The following is an 18,204-nucleotide window of genomic DNA, read 5'->3' on the forward strand; positions in this document are numbered from 1 at the left end:
TTTGTAGGCTTTACAGTTCTGAAGATTTTGTGATGATGTGTGAGGGGTCTTTCGCTTTTAGATAGATAGATAGATAGATGATAGATAGATAGATAGATAGATAGATAGATAGATAGATAGATAGATAGATAGATAGGTAGGTAGAGAGGCAGTTTGGTCTAGCGGTTAAGGCACCAGGTTAGAAAGCGGAAGGCCAGGAGTTCAACTGCCACCGTAGCCATAAAAGCCAGTGGGATGACTTTAGCCAATCCCCAGGAGGTGCTGAGTTCTAATCCCACCTTAACTGTTAAAACCAGATAGAAATTTACCTGCCACCCATCGCTTCTCCAGGCACCTTGCAAGGGAGGGATACCCATGCGTGGCCCTGCTCAGCCTAGCAGGTGCGTCCCTCTTGCCGTAGCCCCAGGGCGAGTGCCCACGCCGGCCTTTTCAACCGCTTGTCTGTCAAGACTCGCACGCCCAGAGCGGACCTCCGGCAAGGAGACGACGGCCTTTGATCTCCTTCCTTGAGTTGGGAAGGGGACGATCCTTGCCGTGGGCCTGGGAGGAAGGTCGAGGTGCCTGGTGTGTGTGTGTGTGTGTGTGTGTGCAGTTGAGCCGGGCACAGCTTAATGCCAAGGAGATAAATGGCATTCTACAATCCATGTCTTCCTAGCTGCCGGGCAACCTCACAATGCCAGGCTGGAGCCCGGCCACCTGGCTGCCGGGCGCTTCCGTTTCCCCTCCATCCACCTTGCCAGGCGCCCTGGAAACGTCCTTCGCTGGAGCTCCCCTTTCTTCGGGCTTCCTGGCCCCCTTGGCATCCCCCCCTCCCCTCCTCCCCCCACTTCCCAAAATTGCTCTTTGAATTAAGATGTTTTAACATGTTGGTTTTTTTAAACGTTCTGATGCATTTTGTTGCGTTTAACGTATTTTTTTTTTTAGGTTAAGGATATGTGAAATATATAGCATTATAAGCGACACTCGAGCAGGATCGTCTGGGATGCAACGCATTTTATCCACGGCCTGTTTTCCTTTTTGCCTTCTGGGAGGGGGTTTCAGGGGACCCAAAGCAAAATATCCGGATCTGGCCACAGTTTTCTTCCATAAAGTGTCGTCTGTCTTGTGAAGCTGTGTATTCAAGCAGTCTTTCTGCTATGTATTCAAAATGGACAGTGATATGTGTGTGTGTGTGTGTGTGTGTCCGTCCCCCCCTCCGTGTCCATCCAGGCGCTGTATGAAGTCCCTCCCTCCCTCCCTCCCTCCCTCCCTCCCTCCCCCGGATGGGTTTGTCGAGGTCACAATGAAAGTTGGACACGGCTGCCCTGCCGCCTTGAAAACCCAGCCAGCTGTTAGAAGCAGCCGTGTCGGTTATCCCCACCCAGAAACAGACCCTCCTTCCCCCTTCCCTCCCCTCCCCCCTTGGCTGAGCTCCCCCTCCCCCCCCCCTTCTGACGTCTCCCCTTTCTCCTGGCGGCTGGTGCATCTTTAATGAGGACTAGTTCCTTGGAATGCATGCGGCCCTCCGCAGGGAAAGCCAATTCTTCTGCATGATGATCTATCGATTTCTTGGCCCTGCCTTCATTGCAATGCAGGGGACGTGAACCTGAATCCGTTGACCGTCGTGGAACCCAGGCGAGGGGTCTGCTTCCAAAATGTCAGCAACCGGCTCTCTGCCCGGTTGCTGGGTGGGTGTGGCCATGGTGGGCGTGGCCTAGTCGGCCTCCTGCACCGTGGTGGGGTGGGGGCTGTTTTCGCTCTCCCAGACTCCGGAGGCCCTCTAGAGGCTGGAAATGGGCCCAGAACTTCTGGAAGGCCCGTTTTCTGCCCACCCTGAACCTCCACACAGTCCCTGTACTTACCTGGCATCCCAAATGGGCTGTGTGGGGACCCGGGGAGGGTAGGGTGGGCAGGGCCAGCCAGGAGTGGGATTTACCGGTTCGCTGAACTGGTAATTAAAAATGATAAAATTAGCAACCGGCTCGCCCAAACCGGGGTGAACCGTTAGCAGTCGACTTCTGCCCGGCAGGGTCTCGAAGAAGGGGTTGAGTTGGGAGGTCACCCCTCCCCCCCCCGGGACTAACTTCAAATGGGACTTTCTTGGGGAGCTCTGAGGGTGCCGCCAAGGGCCTGGGGGAAGGAGGAGGAGGAGAGAGAGAGAAATGGGGCTGGGGGCATTCCTGCAGAGGCATCCGTGCACCCCCAGGCAAGAGAGGACCTGAGAGAAGGGGGACGAGGGGGTTGTGGGATACTGACCCCCATAGACTGGCTGCTTCAAGCAAGGAGTGTAATGTGGGGGGTTTGCTTTGCTCTGCTCTCAGTAGATCATGGGACACACACACACACACACACACACACACACACATCCCCAAGTAAGTGATGGACACGGAGAAATCCTGAATCAGGTCTGAATCTAGAGAGTTTAAGATTTCATTTAATTAGTTTCCAAAGACTTATATGCTTCCTTTCCTTTTTCTCTCCTTCCTTCCTTCCTTCTTTCCTTCTTTCCTTCCTTCCTTCCCCTCTTTCCTTTCCTTTCCTTTCCCTTTCTCCTTCCTTCCTTTCCCTCTTTCCTTCCCTTCCCTTTCCTCTTTCCTTCTTCCTTCCTTCCTTCCTTCCTTCCTTCCTTCCTTCCTTTCCTGCTTCCTTCCCCTCTTTCCTTTCCTCTTTCCTTCTTCCTTCTCCTCTCCTTTCCTTCTTTCCTTTCTTCCTCCCTCCCTCCCTTCCTCCCTTCCTTCCTTTCCTCTTTCCTTCCCTTCCCTTTCCTCTTTCCTCCTTCCTTCCTTCCTTCCTTCCTTCCTTCCTTCCTTCCTTCCTTCCTTCCTTCCTTCCTTCCTTCCTTCCTTCCTTCCTTTCCTGCTTCCTTCCCCTCTTTCCTTTCCTCTTTCCTTCTTCTTTCTTTCCTCTCCTTTCCTTCTTTCCTTTCTTTTCCTTCCCCCCCTCCCTCCCTCCCTTCCTTCTTCCTCCCTCCCACCTTGCTTTAGTTATTCTGGGTTTACACCTGGGGGGAACCCTGGGGGAGGGGCTCCAGAACAGTTGAAGGCCTGGTGACCTGCCGCCCTTGACCTTTGAACCTCTCCTTGCTCTTCCAGGTGGAGCTGACCGGCAGCAGCATCTTCGACTATGTCCACCCAGGAGACCATCTAGAAGTGGCCGATCAGCTGGGGCTGAAGGCTCCCCTGGGCCCCGGTCACTCCCAGCGTCCTAAAGCCCCCCTCCTGGGCCCCTCCGCCTCGTCCTCCAGCTTGTCTGAGGGTCCTCAGTCAGGTACACCCACTCTTGGACCCCCCCCCCCAAAGTGACCCCCAAAGCAGGCTCGGAGGCTGTGTGGTCGCCTGTTGAGTCAGGAAGCACTTAGCACATGCTCAGAGGTGCCCTCTGCTCCAGTCTGGAGCTTACTTCACAGAATTCTGACAAGCAACGGATTGCCTGGCAGAGCCCATAACCTGGTTTGTTGGATGTATCATGTCTGCGTGCCTGAACCCAGCCGGTTAAAACTTGGCTTGAATAAACCATGGTTTTCTGAGGCATGTCCCAAGCTTGTCCTGATGGGGTCTGGGCACCCTTTCCTCCCGAGTAAACCTCTTTGCTGAGGTCTGTGGAGGGGTGTTGGGGGCTGAGCCAGTTCTGGCCTTTCATTGTATCTGGGCTTGTTGGTGATGAGGGTCTCAGCTTCACCTTCCCTTCTCCCCACCCACCCCCGAACGATGGGCAGGGAGAAAGAACGAGCCCCTCCTTTCCCTCCCCTGGATTGTTGCCGGCTGAGCTTTTATCTGGGGAACTAGTTAAAGATTTATACCACGACGGCACCTGAAAGAGAATAGCAGATCAGCCGCTGTCAAGGCTGCGTCCTCAGGTGGAGGAGGAGGAGGAGGAGGAGGAGGAGGAGGAGGAGGAGGAGGAGGGGTCCTCCAGGATTTGGCTGAGGGTCCATCACGACTTGGTCCCTGGGCCTGACTCGGGCAGCTTTGCCCCTCTGCCCCGAAGCGTCAATGGGGCAGCAAGGAAAAGACACGTTCTCTGTCCATAGTCGAAGCCATGGGGGAAAATACTATTTCTTTCTTTCTTTCTTTCTTTCTTTCTTTCTTTCTTTCTTTCTTTCTTTCTTTCTTTCCTTCCTTCCTTCCTTCCTTCCTTCCTTCCTTCCTTCCTTTCTTTCTTTCTTTCTTTTTCTTTCTCTTCTCTTCTCTTCTCTTCTCTTCTCTTCTTCTCTTCTCTTCTTCTCTTCCTCCTGCTGCTCCTGTTCCTCCTCCTCCTCCTCACCGTAAACCCTTCTTCTTCTACCATTGATGGTGTTATCTAGCTTGGCAATGAAATGTCTACAAGAAAACCATCAAACTCAAAGAGCACCAAGGACTCCACAGGCATTGTTTTTCTTCTTCTTCTTCTTCTTCTTCTTCTTCTTCTTCTTCTTCTTCTTCTTCTTCTTCTTCTTCTTCTTCTTCTTCTTCTTCTTCTTCTTCTTCTTCTTTTCTTCTTCTTCTTCTTCTTCTTCTTCTTCTCCTCCTCCTCCTCCTCTCCTCCTCCTCCTCCTCCTCCTCTCCTCCTTCTTTTCTTTTCTTTCTTCTTCCTTCCTTCTTCTTCTTCTCCTTCTTCTTTCTTTCTTCCTCTTCTTTCTTCTCTCCTTTCTCCTTCTCCTCCTCCTTCTCCTCCTTCTTTCCTCTCTTCTCCTCCTTCTTCCTCCCTCCTCCTCCTCTCCTCCTCCTCCTCCTCCTCCTCTTCTTTCTTCCTCCTTCCTCCATCTTCATCTTCCTTCTCCTCTTTCTCCCTCTTCCTTCTCCCTCCCTCTCTTCCCTCTGCTAGGGAAGCTAGCTGGGGAATTCTAGGAGTTGAAGTCCACAGGTGTTAAAGTACCCAAGGTTGGAGCCCATAGATGAATAAATAAAACTTTTATTGGCGTTTCTTTTTTCCCTGAAGGAGGAGGAGGAGGAGGAGACGGTGAGGGAGTTTCAGTTGAGGCTTTGGGTGAACAAATTCAGTCTTTCTTTTCTCCCTGGTGACACTTGTGGCACACACAGAAACTGTGATGCTCACACACACACACAAACACACTGCCTTGCTCTTTAGACCTTTCCAGTTCCCGCGCTGCCGAAGGAGACGAAGTCCTGGAACGTTCCTTCTTTGTCCGCCTGAAGTCCACTTTGACCAAGAGAGGACTTCACATCAAGACGTCGGGCTATAAGGTAAAAGTGAGGGCTGGGGTTCAATGAATGGCCATAAGCCGAGGACCACTGAGAGCGCCCTTTGGGATACAGCGTCCCTCCGTGGCCCCTGATCCCCTCTGGGCCCCTTTTTTGCCCTCCAGGTGATCCACGTCACAGGCCGCCTCCGTTCCCGACGTCCGTCCTATCCCCACGCGGTGCTGGGCCGGGTGCTGGGACTGGTAGCGCTGGCCCACACCCTGCCTCCCTCCACCCTTAGCGAGGTGCGCATTGAGTGCCACATGTTCGTCTTCCGGGTCAACATGGACCTCCAGATCGTGTACTGTGAGAGCAGGTGAGTGAAGGGGACAGTTGGACGGGGGCCTGGCCTGGCCCGGCCAGAAAGGGCTGGACACTGGCAGGGATGGCATAAGAACCGGGCGCGAAAGTGAAGCCCAGCAGAGCACATGGCGGGTCCAGAACCCGACCCATTTGGGGAGGGACGCTAGATGTGAATTGTAACTTCTATGGCCAGCTGACTCAGCCTGGACTGGACCTGGCCCTCCCTGAGCCACGTTCTGCAGTCCACAGTCCAGCTTGGGTGATGACCAGGTTTGGTGCCACCTGAGGACCAAGGTTGGTGACACCTGTGACCTGATTTGGTGACATCTGATGACCACGTTTGGTAACATATGATGCCCAAGTTTGGTGACATCTGATGCCCAAGTTTGGTGACATCTGATGACCAAGTTTGGTGACACCTGATGACCAAGTTGGGTGACACCTGATGATCAGGTTTGGTGACACCTGATGACCAAGTTTGGTGACACCTGATGACCAAGTTTGGTGACACTTGACTTCTTGCTCTCTTGAGAGGGAGTGCTCTGCACACCATCAAGTAGACTTCACTGGCTTTGAAAGGGAGGGGAAGAAACTCAATCTCCCATTGACCATGAAAGTTAGCAAGCAGAAGGACTATCTTATCTCCTGGAGTTGTGAGGGCTCCATCACCAGAGGTTTTCAAGTAAAGGTTGGGTGTCCATTTGCCTGGGCTGATGTGAGGATACCTGATCCCTTCCCATCCTAAGACCCCGTACCTGCCCACATACCCAGCATCTGGACGGAAAACTTGGGAGAACCTCAAGTAGTCAACCCTCCTAGCCTTGGTGGACCCAAGATCTACCTTCACTTTAGAAGGTGTCCTGCCTTTCCGAGAAGCCAGGAAGTCCTGGCCTCCCTTAGACACCCCGTGGAGAAGACCATGTGGATCCTCTCCCCTCCGAGACCACCTACAAGAGTTTAACCAAGTTCTCCTCCTCCTTTAAATTCCACCCCAAACCGGGTCAACTGCTTTCTCCTTCTCCTCCTGCTTCTCTTCTCCAGGATCACGGACTACATGGACTTCTGTCCCTCGGAACTCGTGGGGAAGAGCTGCTATCGGTTCATCCATGGGGAAGACGTGGAAGGGATCCAGCAAAGCCACTTGGACTGTACGTGGCCCCAAGGAGGGCGCAATAGCATGTCGGGATTTACGGATCCTGGGTTTCTTTGCTGGGTTGCAATCCCGGAGGCTTCCTTCTTCACCAGACATTTTAGTTGTCAGGATTCCGGCAGTTACCCCCAATTAAATCCTGAGTCTCGAGTTAAACTTCCAAAACTTAAAAAGGATTTATTAGGAGTAAACATGCTAGCACTGCCTGGGTGTAGCCGACTCTGAGACACGTAATTCATTGTCACCCTTGACCCTGGTTTTCCCCCACCCCTGGGTGTATTATAATTCATATTCTCCAATGGGACACCTCCATAGCCCAGAGTCATCAATCAAGCTCTCCAGCTAGAATTTTGTCCTGCAGAAACTTCAGTCACCTAGTTCCTATCTTTGAAAACATGGAATGCATTTTCGGTTTCCAAGCTGCTGCACTGCTCCCCCTTTCTCCCTTTCTGTTGGCAACTCTAAAAAGACCAGACAAATATTTTACGAGTTGACATTAGTGGCACAGGTAGTCCTCAAATTATGACTACAATCGAGCCCCAAATTTCAATTGCTGACAGAAGTTGAATTTTGCTCCATTTTACGACCTTGCTTGAGACCCTTGTTAAGTGAATCACTGCAGTTGTGTTAAGTGAGCCACACACCTGTTAAGTGAACCTGTCTTATCAGGTCGTAACCCGCCGGGACGCTGCGGCCGTCATAACTATGAGTCAAAAGGGCCATGCGTCCGAATGTTGATCGTGTGACCATGGAGATGCTTCAACGGTCGTAAGTGTGAAAAAACGAGTCGTAAATCCCTTTTGTCAGTGCCATTGTAACTTTGAGCGGTCACTAAAAGGGCACTGTTGTAAGTCGAGGACTATCTGTGTGCTGTTCAACTTCTAGAAAAATCTGGGCAGCTCAGAACCGTCCAAAACAAAGAAATTCCAACAAAAATTTTTTTTTAAAGATAAAAGATGTTAGGAACAACAAACCTCTTATTTCCACGCAGTACCATGAGCCATTTTATCAGGTACGTTGCTCCTGTCTTGTGGGGCTTTGCCCATCTCCTAAGCATCACAATTGTTTTCGTGGAGCTGTCTGGAAAACGATTTTTGCATGATTTCATACGCTGCTTCTCCCTTTTAGGAAAGGAAATGCAACTGTCTGCAAATAAAGTAATATTTACTGTATCAGATAAAAAAAATGCTGTAAATGCATTTGTTGGTGGAGTTCTTGATGCTGACTTGAGCTTGGCTGTTTGGTTGCAGACGTTTCATTACCCAACTAGGGAACTTCAACAGTGCTGGGGGGGGGGGGGGTAGCAGAGAAGAGGAGGAGGAGGAGAATTGTGGGATCCCTTGTGCTAAACTTAGTTGTTTTCTTGCAGACATTTCCTGACCCAACTAGGTAACATCATCAGTGTTAGGAGGGGTGGGGGTTTGGAGGAGGGAGGAGGAGGAGGAGGAGAAAGGATGTGGGGTCCTTGTGGTGGAGGAGAAGAAGAGGGGCAAAAGGAGGAAGAGGAGGAGAATTGTGGGGTCCTTTGTACTTTCTAAGCCTAGTTGTTTTCTTGCAGACATTTCATTACCCAACTAGGTAACATCATCAGTGCTGATGAGGGTGGGAGAATATATCAGCTCCAGCAGCCAACCTAGATAAGCAGAGGGATTAACCCCAGACAATCAAGCAGAAAACAATACCTGAATCAAGGGGGGAAACCACAATGACATTGACAGGACAAGTGACTGTATATAAGCAGGGCACAGATCCTTCCTTCCCTCGCACCGGTGACGTTCCCTAGCTGGGTCACAAAATGCCTGCAAGCAAACCGCCTGGCAGGAAACACCTGCAGAGGTTTGACTGGAGCACGCAGCTGTTTTTGAGCCTTGGCCAAGATGGACTCTTGTTCTTTCTGCACCCCACTCTAGTGTTGAACAAGGGGCAGGTGGTCACCCACTATTACCGCTGGCTGCAGAAGAGCGGGGGCTTCGTCTGGGTCCAGTCCTGCGCCACCATCTCGGTCAACGTCAAGAATCCCTCCGAAAGGAACATGGTGTGGGTGAACTACATCCTCAGGTGAGTAGAGGAATGCAGATGTGCCTGGGCCCCTTGAAGACTTGCGGACTTCAACTCCCAGAATCCCCCAGCCAGCATGTCCACAAGTCTTCAAGGGGCCAAGATTGGAGGCTACTGCTCTGGCTGAGGAATTCTGGGAATTGGAGTCTACAAGAAAAGGAAAGTCCTACGCTTAGGCAAGAAAAACCAAAAGGACACATACAGACTGGGTGAAACCAGGACTCAATAGCAGGAACTGGGAGAGGGATCTTGGAGTCTTAGTGGACAACCAGCTAAATAGGAGCCAGCCGTGTGCAGCAGCTGCCGAAAAAGCCAATGCAATCCTAAATTGCATTAACAGAGGGATACAATCGAGATCAAGTGAGATACTAACACCACTCTATAAAGCCTTAGTAAGGCCACACCTAGAGTCCTGCGTCCAGTTTTGGTCACCACATTATGAAAAAGATGTTGAGACTCTAGGAAAAAGTGCAGAGAAGAGCAACCAGGATGATGAGCGGACTGGAGGCTGAAACATACGACGAACGGTTGCAGGAACTGGGCCTGGCTAGTCTAGGGAAGAGAAGGACCAGGGGAGACAGGAGAGCATCGTCCAATATTTGAGGGGCTGCCCCAGAGAGGAGGAGGAGGGGGTCAAGCTTTTTTCTAAAGCACCTGTAGACCAGACAAGGAACAATGGATGGAAACTGATCTAGAAGAGATTCAACCTGGAAATGAGGAGAAACTTTCTGACAGGAGAACAATCAACTGATGGAACAGAACTTCAGAAGTTGTGGGAGCTTCATCCCTGGAGGCTTTCAAGAAGAGATTGGTCTGCTATTGGTCAGAAATGGTGTAGGGTCTCCCGCTTGGGTTGGAGTAGATCAGGGGTCTCCAACCTTGGCCACTTTAAGCCTGGAGGACTTCAACTCCCAGAATTCCCCAGCCAGCTTTGCTGGCTGGGGAATTCTGGGAGTTGAAGTCCTCCAGGCTTAAAGTGGCCAAGGTTGGAGACCCCTGGACTAGATGACCTACAAGGTCCCTTCTAACTCTGATTATCTGTTGGTTTGACAAGTCTTACAGGGGCCAAGATTGGAAGCTCCTGCTCTGGCTGGGGAATTCTGGGAGTTCATTTAGTGACCATTCAAAGTTATAACGGCCCTGAAAAAGTGATGTAGTCAGTTTTCCCACATCCTCCTAATCAGGCGATCCGTCCATTCGGACTCTTGGCAACTGACTCGTATTTATGACCGTTGCAGCATCCCTGGGGTGGTGGTGACGTGATTCCCCCTTTGGGACCTTCCGACAGGCCAAGTCAACGGGGCAGCCCGATTCACTTAACGACCGTGTTGCTAATCTTAAGAGATTGCAGGGATTCCCTTAACAGCGGGGGGGGGGCAGAAAGGTCGCAAAATGGGGCAAAGCTCCCTGAACGACTGTCTCCCTTAGCAACAGAAAGGTGGGGCTCGATAACGACGGTCGTAAACCGAGGACTGCCTGTATTCCGTTGCTCTCAAGGGAGGGGGGACAGAGGCAGTTCTGCAAAATTTGCTCCCCAAAACTTTTTGGAAGACGGCCTTCTGTGCTTTTCTACCCGAAAAATTCCCTTAAAGCAGAAACTTAGCTCTGCAGGAATTCGCCCCTGCTGGGCTAGATTTCTCCATTTGGGGATTTGGGGTTTTTGTTTTTATTTTATTTTAATTTTAAAGCAACGCAGGCCAGTGCAAGACTGGTGCAAGGCACAACTTCGTGTGCTCGGCTCTGGGCCCCCTTCTGTCCTCACCCCAGTTTTGCTGCCCCCCACCCAACCCCTCGGGCCTTCCTCCTCCCAGCTGGACCCTTTAAACTGCCGAATTGCCTCTGCTGAGCCCCCTTTTTTTTTTTTTCCTTCCAGGGATAAAAGCCCCGGCTGTGTGAATGGCCGTCCCAGATGGTTATTAATGGCTGTATTCTCTCTCTCTCTCTTTTTCTCTCCCCTCTCCATAAAGGCAAAGGAAGCATTCTTATGCTAATCCGGCACGCAATTGCCGATACTAATGTATGATTTGTCAGGGTGATTAGTATTTTAGTTAATTAGAGCTGTAATTAGAGCCTAATTAACTTTCTTGCAGCAACCTCCTGCCTGCAAGCTCGCTTGCCTCCCTCTTTCTCCCCCCCACAGCTGCCCATAAAACTTTGCATGGGTGTGTGTGTGTGTGGGGGGATTGTTGGGGGTCCCGTACCAGGCAGTGGGTGGGGTGGGGGGTTGCAAGAAGAGAGGGTTTTATTTGGGGGCGTCCAAGATTTGGGGGTCAGATAATAGCAAACTGAGGGATGAGCTGAGCTGGCTGCCCCTCCCTTGGGGGAGGCTGCGTTGCCCCCTTTGCAAGCGTGTGGGGAAGGGGGGATTGTGCAGCTCGTTTGGGGGGGGGAGCGGAAGGCAGCTGTGCTGCTCCTGCAGTTGCTGAAAAACTTCTCTTTTTTGGGGGTGCCAATCAAGGCATCCAAGAGGGGGGGGCTTCTGCCCCCCCACTGGATCTCCGCAGCCTCCCATGGATTCGGGGAGGGCAGCTCCTAAGTGGTCCCTTAGGTAGTGAGAGGTGGGTGGTGTATAAATCTGATTAAGAAATAGGTTGCAGGGGTGTGTGTGTGTGTGTGTGTGTGTGTGTTGTAGATGGGCAGCAGGAGTTTCCATTTGGGGTGGAGGTTGAAAGCTGAGCCCCCAAAGTCTTCTGGCTGATGGTTCCTTCAAGCCAGGCCCTCCAAACACGGCCACTTTAAGGCTTGTGTGGACTCCAACTCTCCGAATTCCCCTCCTTCCCTTCCCTTCCCCTTCCTTCTTTCCTCTCTCCCTCCTTTCCTTCCTTCCTTCTCCTTTCTTTCTTTTTCTTTCTTTCCTTCCTTCCCTGCCTCCCTCCCTTCCCTTCCCTCCCTTTTTCCTTCCTTTCCTCTCTTCCCTTCCCCTTCCTTCTTTCTTCCTCTCCTCCCTCCCTTCTCCTTTGTTTTTCTTTCTTTCCTTCCTTCCCTGCCTCCCTCCCTCCTTCGCTTCCTGTCCTTTTTCCTTCCTTCCCTTCCTTCCTTCTTCCTTTCCTCCCTCCCTCTCTCCCTCCCTTCTCCTTTCTTTTTCTTTCTTTTTTTCTTTCCTGCCTTCCTTCCCTGCCTCCCTCCCTCCTTCGCTTCCCTTTTTCCTTCCTTCCTTCCTTTTCTTCCCTTCCCTTCCTTCTTTCTTCCTTTCCTCCCTCCCTCCCTTTTCATTTCTTTTTCTTTCTTTCTTTCTTTCTTTCTTTCTTTCTTTCTTTCTTTCTTTCTTTCTTTCTTTCTTTCTTTTTTTTTCTTTCTTCTTTCTTTCTTTCTTTCTTTCTTTCTTTCTTTCTTTCTTTCTTTTCTTTCTTTTTTCTTTCTTTCTTTCTTTCTTTCTTTCTTTCTTTCTTTCTTTCTTTCTTCTTTCTTTCTCTCTCTCTCTCTCTCTCTCTCTCTCTCTCTCTCTCTCTCTCTCTCTCTCTCTCTCTCTCTCTCTAATCTGTCTCTGTTTGTTCTTGGACAATGGAGCAACTGCGGCCCTCCACCGCCCATCCGTCCCTTCCTTCGGCTGCTTCCGGCTGCAGGTGGCTGTCCCATTCAAGTGGACTTTCCGCTGAGCTTAGGCGGGTGGAATGAGCGGTTATTTTAATCCTTTGCCTCTTCCTTTTGCAAATCAGGAGGCAATTTGCATTCCTTTTAGCCTGGGAAGGGGGCGGCTGAAGGGGCTTTCGGCTGCCTCCAAGTGGTGGGCCGACCTTGGCGACTCAAGCCAGATCACATTGATGAGGGCAACGACCAGCAAAAATTAAAAGAAGAAAAACAAGCGCGATGCAAACAAATACAATGATAATGATAATAATGATAATGATAATGATAATGATAATAATAATAATAATAATAATAATAATAATAATAATAATAATAATAATAATAATAATAATATCATAACTCCCTGCTGTTTATATTTTGTTTTAATATTTTCCAGCAAGCCAGAAGGCAAGAACATTGCTCTGGATGTTTTCCAGGTTCCTGGCATCCCCGCCAGACAGACGGAAGCGCCCAACGCAGGAACGGATTTCAAAGGTGAAAGTCCTGGAAAGACGTGCAAAGTGGGGGAGGTGTGTGCAACCTTTTGACGGTGACCTGCTGGTGGAAGACTTTGGGGAAGGGGGAGAAAAGGTCTTTAGTGTAGACATTCCCAATCCCTGCAACCATTCGTCGCATGGTTTAGCCTCCAGACCCTTTAACACAGAGGTCTCCAAACTTGGCAACTTTTGAGACTGTGGACTTCAACTCCCAGAATTCCCCAGCCAGCGCATGCTGGCTGGGGAATTCTGGGAGTTGAAGTCCACAGGCCTTAAAGTTGCCAAGATCGAACCCGTCTGCTTTATTTTTTATTTTTATTTTATTTTGGTTGCTCTTCCCTGCACCCTTTCTAGAGTCTCGACATCTCTTTTGTATTGTGGTCACCAAAACTGGACCCCGGATACCACGCATGGCCTTACCAAAGTCCATGCTTCCACCCAGTTAGTAAAGGGACTTGGATCTCCCTCTGGTGCCAGGTAGATGGATGGTTGGGGCATTCTGTTGTGGCCTGTGGGCCGCCGGCCCCTCCAGCAGCCAAATCGGAGGAGGAGGAGGAGGAGGAGGAGGAGGAGGAGGAGGAGGAGGAGGAGGAGGAGGAGGAGGGAGGTGTGGGAGTCAGGATCAGCATCAGGGCAACCTGGGTGCTCCGAGGGGGAAGAGGGAAGGGAGCTGTCAGAGAGAGAGGCGGAGCCTGGGCTGTCCGTCAGCCCTCAGATGGAGTCAACAGCCCCCAGGTCTGGAGGTGGCTGATGAGGAAGAGGAGGAACAGCTGCGTCCAGTGCCTGATACATGGATTGCAGAAGGCAGAGGAGAGGAGAGCAGTGGAAATCTATGGGCTGGTCCTCAGGATGGAAGAGCCACCGCTGTTAGCAAAGCCCTACCCTAGCTCTGGGGATAAAAGGCAGGGGGCGGAGGTGAACAGGTGTGGCAGACAACTACTTGTTACCCTGCAGTGAGAGAGAAACCTTTTCGCCAGGGCTGCTGCTGGCGCTCCTAATAAAGGAATCTTCGAGTTCACTTCAGAGGGTTGGTCGTGTTTGGGAAGCTGGGTCAGAACACAATCCCCTGCCTGGTTGACCCTTCCCTGTTTTCCCCTTGACAGAGAAGCCGTGCCCAGCTAGCAAACCCCCGGGGACCCTGGCCCAGTCCTACCCCAGGAGCGTGGCCGAAATGGGGCGGCACTGCCACCTGGTGGACAGCAAGCCCGGTGGCCCTGAAGCCAAATACCCCGAGGAGGAGGCCTCAGAGGAGGGGGCCGGCAGCGACGCAGAGACCCCTCCCAGGAAGAGGATCAAACTGGAGTTCCCTCCGGAGAGCCCCCAATCCAAGGGGAAGGAGGAGACCTCGCTGGGCAGCTCCGAGGACTCCGACAGCAGCAGCAGCAGCGCTTCGGAGCCGGAGATGCTCCCCCAGCCGACGGGGCTCCTGCCCAGGAAGGTGAACGGTTGCAAGACCGGTGGGCAGAGGACCATAGTCCCCAGCAGTCCCTGCACGTCGGAGTTCACCTCTGTCATCCAGATCCAAAAGGGCGCCTCCCTCAGAGCCGGCCCGGCCCTCAGCATCAAATCGGAGCAGGGCCTCCAGGCCAAAGCCAGGCCCTGGACCTGTCCCAGGGCGAAGGCCAGCCCTTTCCCCGTGAACAAAGCCCTTCGGCTGGAGAAGCCCCTGGTGAGACCGGCGCCCTCGCATTTATACGTCTCCATCCCTGACTCAGTGCTCACCCCGCCCGAGGTGGACAACGGTCCGGCCAAGGGGGGGCCCTTCAGCGCCTCTCCCCGGGCGCCTCCGTCCTCCTCGGGGGACACGCTCTCGCCTCCGCTCTCGGGCTCCCCCTGCGAGGACCGGGGCACCGCCACGCCCTTCACCCCGCTGCTCTACCCGACGGAGATGGACGTTCTCCAGAGATTCCACACCAGCAACGTCGTCGTCCCGTTGATGCATCAGCTCGGCAATCCACACCCCAGCTCTCCGGCGGGCTCCCGGGACTCTACACCACGAGTACCATTCGCTACGCCCCCGCGGACATGACCCTGGCCATGCCGAGCAACATGCTGCCGCCTTCCCACGCCCACCCCCTCAGTCTCATGGACATCAGCAGCGCCGAGGCCAAGACCTCCCGGGAGATCATGTACCACCACCTGCAGCGGCTGAACATGGTGGGCCCGTTTGGGAACTCCGCTAGCTTGGCCCAGATTTCTGGGGGAGCCTTTGCGGCCACGGATTCTTTGTTTTCCACCCTGCCCTTCTCTGTGGCCAGTGGGGGGATCCACAGTGGGTCAGCTCTGGAACGCAAGGAGGATTAGCGCCCATCGGTGGTCCATGATCAAACCGGTGTCGTCTTGGCCCAGCGAACCACGGTTGAATCTGGCCTGGAAGAGAACGATCAGATCTTGAGATGGCTCAGTTCGGTGCTGGGGTGCTCCCAAACCTTCTCGAAGCCCCGGGGGAAGAAATATTTAGTCCCGGAAGAAGTTACTACCTACCTACGTACCTGCTCATCGCATCCCTTTCCTAGTCCTCGGCGCGAAGGAGAGTGGATGGCCTATCGCCATCTGTGGTTGATTGAAATGGGGTGATTGGTGGAGGGTTTTGCTTGGAGACACGTGGGAAATCTATCCAAACTTCCAGGAAAAAAGGCCCACGGACGTATTGAGGGGCATCTCCCACGCACTTCCTACCTGTGTTCCTGCTGCTAGAACTTGACTAGTTTTAAAAAAACTTGGGGAAAGGGGGGTGGGGTGTCGGTGGTCAAATATAACCCGCATTTATGTGCCATATGAAAAGTTGGCCGCCGTTGCCTGCGATGCCACGCCTCAATGTGCTTATTCCAGCCTGTCACACCAGCAGTTCACTTGTTTTGCGCCCATTGAATTAATCCTTGAAATATGCAATAGGGACGAATCCATATTAGGACGCCGCGAGGATCAATCAAGGCAACGTGAGAGAAAGTTGTGCGAATTGATCCTTCTAGGAACGTGGCCTCATGGTCTTGCTGTGCGAACGGGCAAACTTTTTCCAACTTGGATTTTGCAGATAATGCTGACCTTGATCTTTGGGGTAGGAGATTCCTCTCTTGACTGCACCCCTAGGCTCTGCCTATCTGTCTCCTACACCAGAGATGTCCAACCTGGACAACGTTAAGACCTGTAGACTCCAACTCCCAGAATCCCCCAGCCAGCCACCTTTAAGACTTGTGGAAAGGCTGGCTGGGGAATTCTGGGAATTGGAGTCCACAGGTCTTAACGTTGCCTGTCATACACGCATCACCCAATGCATTACCTGGATGTGGAGGTGGTTTTCCAGTGATATCAAATTAACCCTTGCTCCGTTTCATAACAGTTTGTTGTTCTAGCTCTCCAGCAACTAAACGGATGCAAAATGCCGCCTCTTTATTAAGATACACCTTGAGGCCTTTTGTTGGCACTTATCTAATTCTAGGTTGCCTTTTGGATCTGCCCCCCACCCCCAATAAAGGTACTTTTGTCCCTCTTTTTATGCAAAAAGCCCTCTTCAATCCTTTCCCCAAATCCTCTGTTAAAGACCCAGCAGCAGATGAGAAGGGCTGAGCTCGGGTTCAAGCTGGCTTAGAAAAAGAGGCAAGTCAGGGCAACGCGGGTGAAGATGGCACTGGAGCAGTTAAAGAAAGAAAACGCTGTAATTTTAAGCACTTATACAAAATAAATTGCATGGGCAGTCCTCCACGTACCACCTTAGTGACTTTCAAAGTGAAAAAAAGTGACGAACGACCGTTTTTCACACTTAACGACCGTTGCAGCCTCCCCCGTGGTCACGTGTGAGCCAAATTCAGACCCTTGGCAACTGGCTCGTATTTATGACGGTCGTAGAGTCCCGGGGGCGTCACGCGATCCTGTTTTGCAACCTTCTGGCAAGCAAAGCCCGATTCGCTGAACAAGCATGCTACTAACTTAACCGCTGCAGGGATTCCCTTAACGACGGTGGCAAAGGAAGGTCGTAAAAATGGGGCAAAGCTCTCTCAACACCTCACTCAGCAGCAGAGATTTCAGGCTGATGTGTGGCCGTCGGTCAAGGACTTACCTGTTCGTGTCAGTGGGAAACGGACGGCGCCCACCGACGATTGTAGCACTTGGATAATGTGAATTTCCCCCCCCTCCCTCTATAACTCGTTGCTAAAGAACTGTACGTGTCTGTGGTTTTCTTTTTCTTTCTTTCTTTTATTAATCCACTGTTCGCTTCGGGTAGCTATAATTTCTTGTCGACATTTTGCAGTTTCTTTTGCCAATCCGGGACTTGAGAGAACATTAAAAAAAATAAACAAGAATTCTTTCCTGCCTTCTAAAATCATTTCAGCAGACTGGGAAAGCTTCTTTTGTCGTGTGTCTTGTCTGGATTTTGTCCTCAACAGATTCCTCTTCTGGATTAATTAACCAAAGTAATCCTCCTGACCCTTAGTGATCAACCAAGCCCCTCCCCACCCCCCCAGCCCCAAAAGTAATTTTCCAAGAGGCAACTGGACTTTCTTGGTTTTTCTTGGAAGACGTTTCACTTCTCATCTGAAGAAGCTTCTTCAGCTCTGACTGGATGGCAGGGAATGGAAGGGTTTGTCTTCCTTGCAGACAGTCGGTCATTTGCATCCTTTTAGAGACAGTCGTTGAGGCCACTTGGAGGTTTATCTGTGTCCTTGGGGTCACCTGAGTGGTGCAAATGGGTCTGGAGCCTTCTTGGGACTGCTGAAAGGAGCTGTGGTTGTAGTGACACCCATTTGCACCGTTCAGGTGACCCCGAGGACACAGATAGACCTCCAAGTGGCCTCAACGACCCTCTCAAAGGATGCAAATGACCAGCTGTCTGCAAGGAGTATCAATCCTTCCATTCCTTACCATCCAATCAGAGCTGAAGAAGCTTCTTGGATGAAGAAGGGAGACATCTTCAAAGAAAAACCAGAAAGTCCAGTTGCCTCTTAGGAAAAAAAAAAAGCACTTTTGGGACAACCACGACCTGGAATGACTGAGAATCTCCGTAGACGTCCTCCCCAGCTATCAGAAAGCCCTTAAAAGGGCCATATCCTGAGGATTGAACCCAAACGAGCCTCGTTTTATGGAAAAACCGACAACGGATTTGGATCACACGCATTTCTCAAGTGAGCTTCCTGCCATCCAAAAATGGGTGAAATTTAAAGGGATCACCGTGAACGGGGAGGCAGAGAGCCAGCTCTAACTGCGCTAACGGTTCTCCCCCTCCAGAGACGATGCCAGCAAGATTTGTGGCTCTGCCACAGGGAGTCGTTGACTTAATGGCCACTACGGAGCCCAACATTTCTGTGGCTAAGTAAGATATTTCAGTGATTTTTGCCCCCTTTCCTAAGATAAGCTGCAACAGTTGTAAGTGTGAAAAGACTGTCCTGAGAGACTTTTTCCAGTGCCGTTGTACTTCAAACGGCCACTGAATGAACTGTTGTAAATCAAGGACTACCTGCACTTCAAAGAGTTG

General features: G+C 51.5%; 1 protein-coding gene across 1 annotated transcript in view; it reads left to right on the forward strand.

Moving 5' to 3' along the window:
• The window catches only part of NPAS1 (neuronal PAS domain protein 1), a 40,933-nt gene extending 23,486 nt beyond the window's left edge, over positions 1-17,447 (forward strand). Inside the window, 8 exon segments of the mRNA XM_087971255.1 lie at positions 3,072-3,246; positions 5,047-5,162; positions 5,285-5,475; positions 6,504-6,610; positions 8,523-8,670; positions 12,635-12,769; positions 13,857-14,713; positions 14,716-17,447. Coding sequence (XP_087827381.1) covers positions 3,072-3,246; positions 5,047-5,162; positions 5,285-5,475; positions 6,504-6,610; positions 8,523-8,670; positions 12,635-12,769; positions 13,857-14,713; positions 14,716-15,038 — 2,052 coding nt within the window. The 3' untranslated portion in view covers positions 15,039-17,447.
• The last annotated feature ends 757 nt before the right edge of the window (positions 17,448-18,204 follow it).

Source organism: Notechis scutatus, chromosome 8, assembly GCF_049901735.1.
Source record: "Notechis scutatus isolate UNSWTSFEM ecotype Mainland chromosome 8, rNotScu1.2, whole genome shotgun sequence".
Taxonomy (NCBI): Eukaryota; Metazoa; Chordata; class Lepidosauria; order Squamata; family Elapidae; genus Notechis; species Notechis scutatus.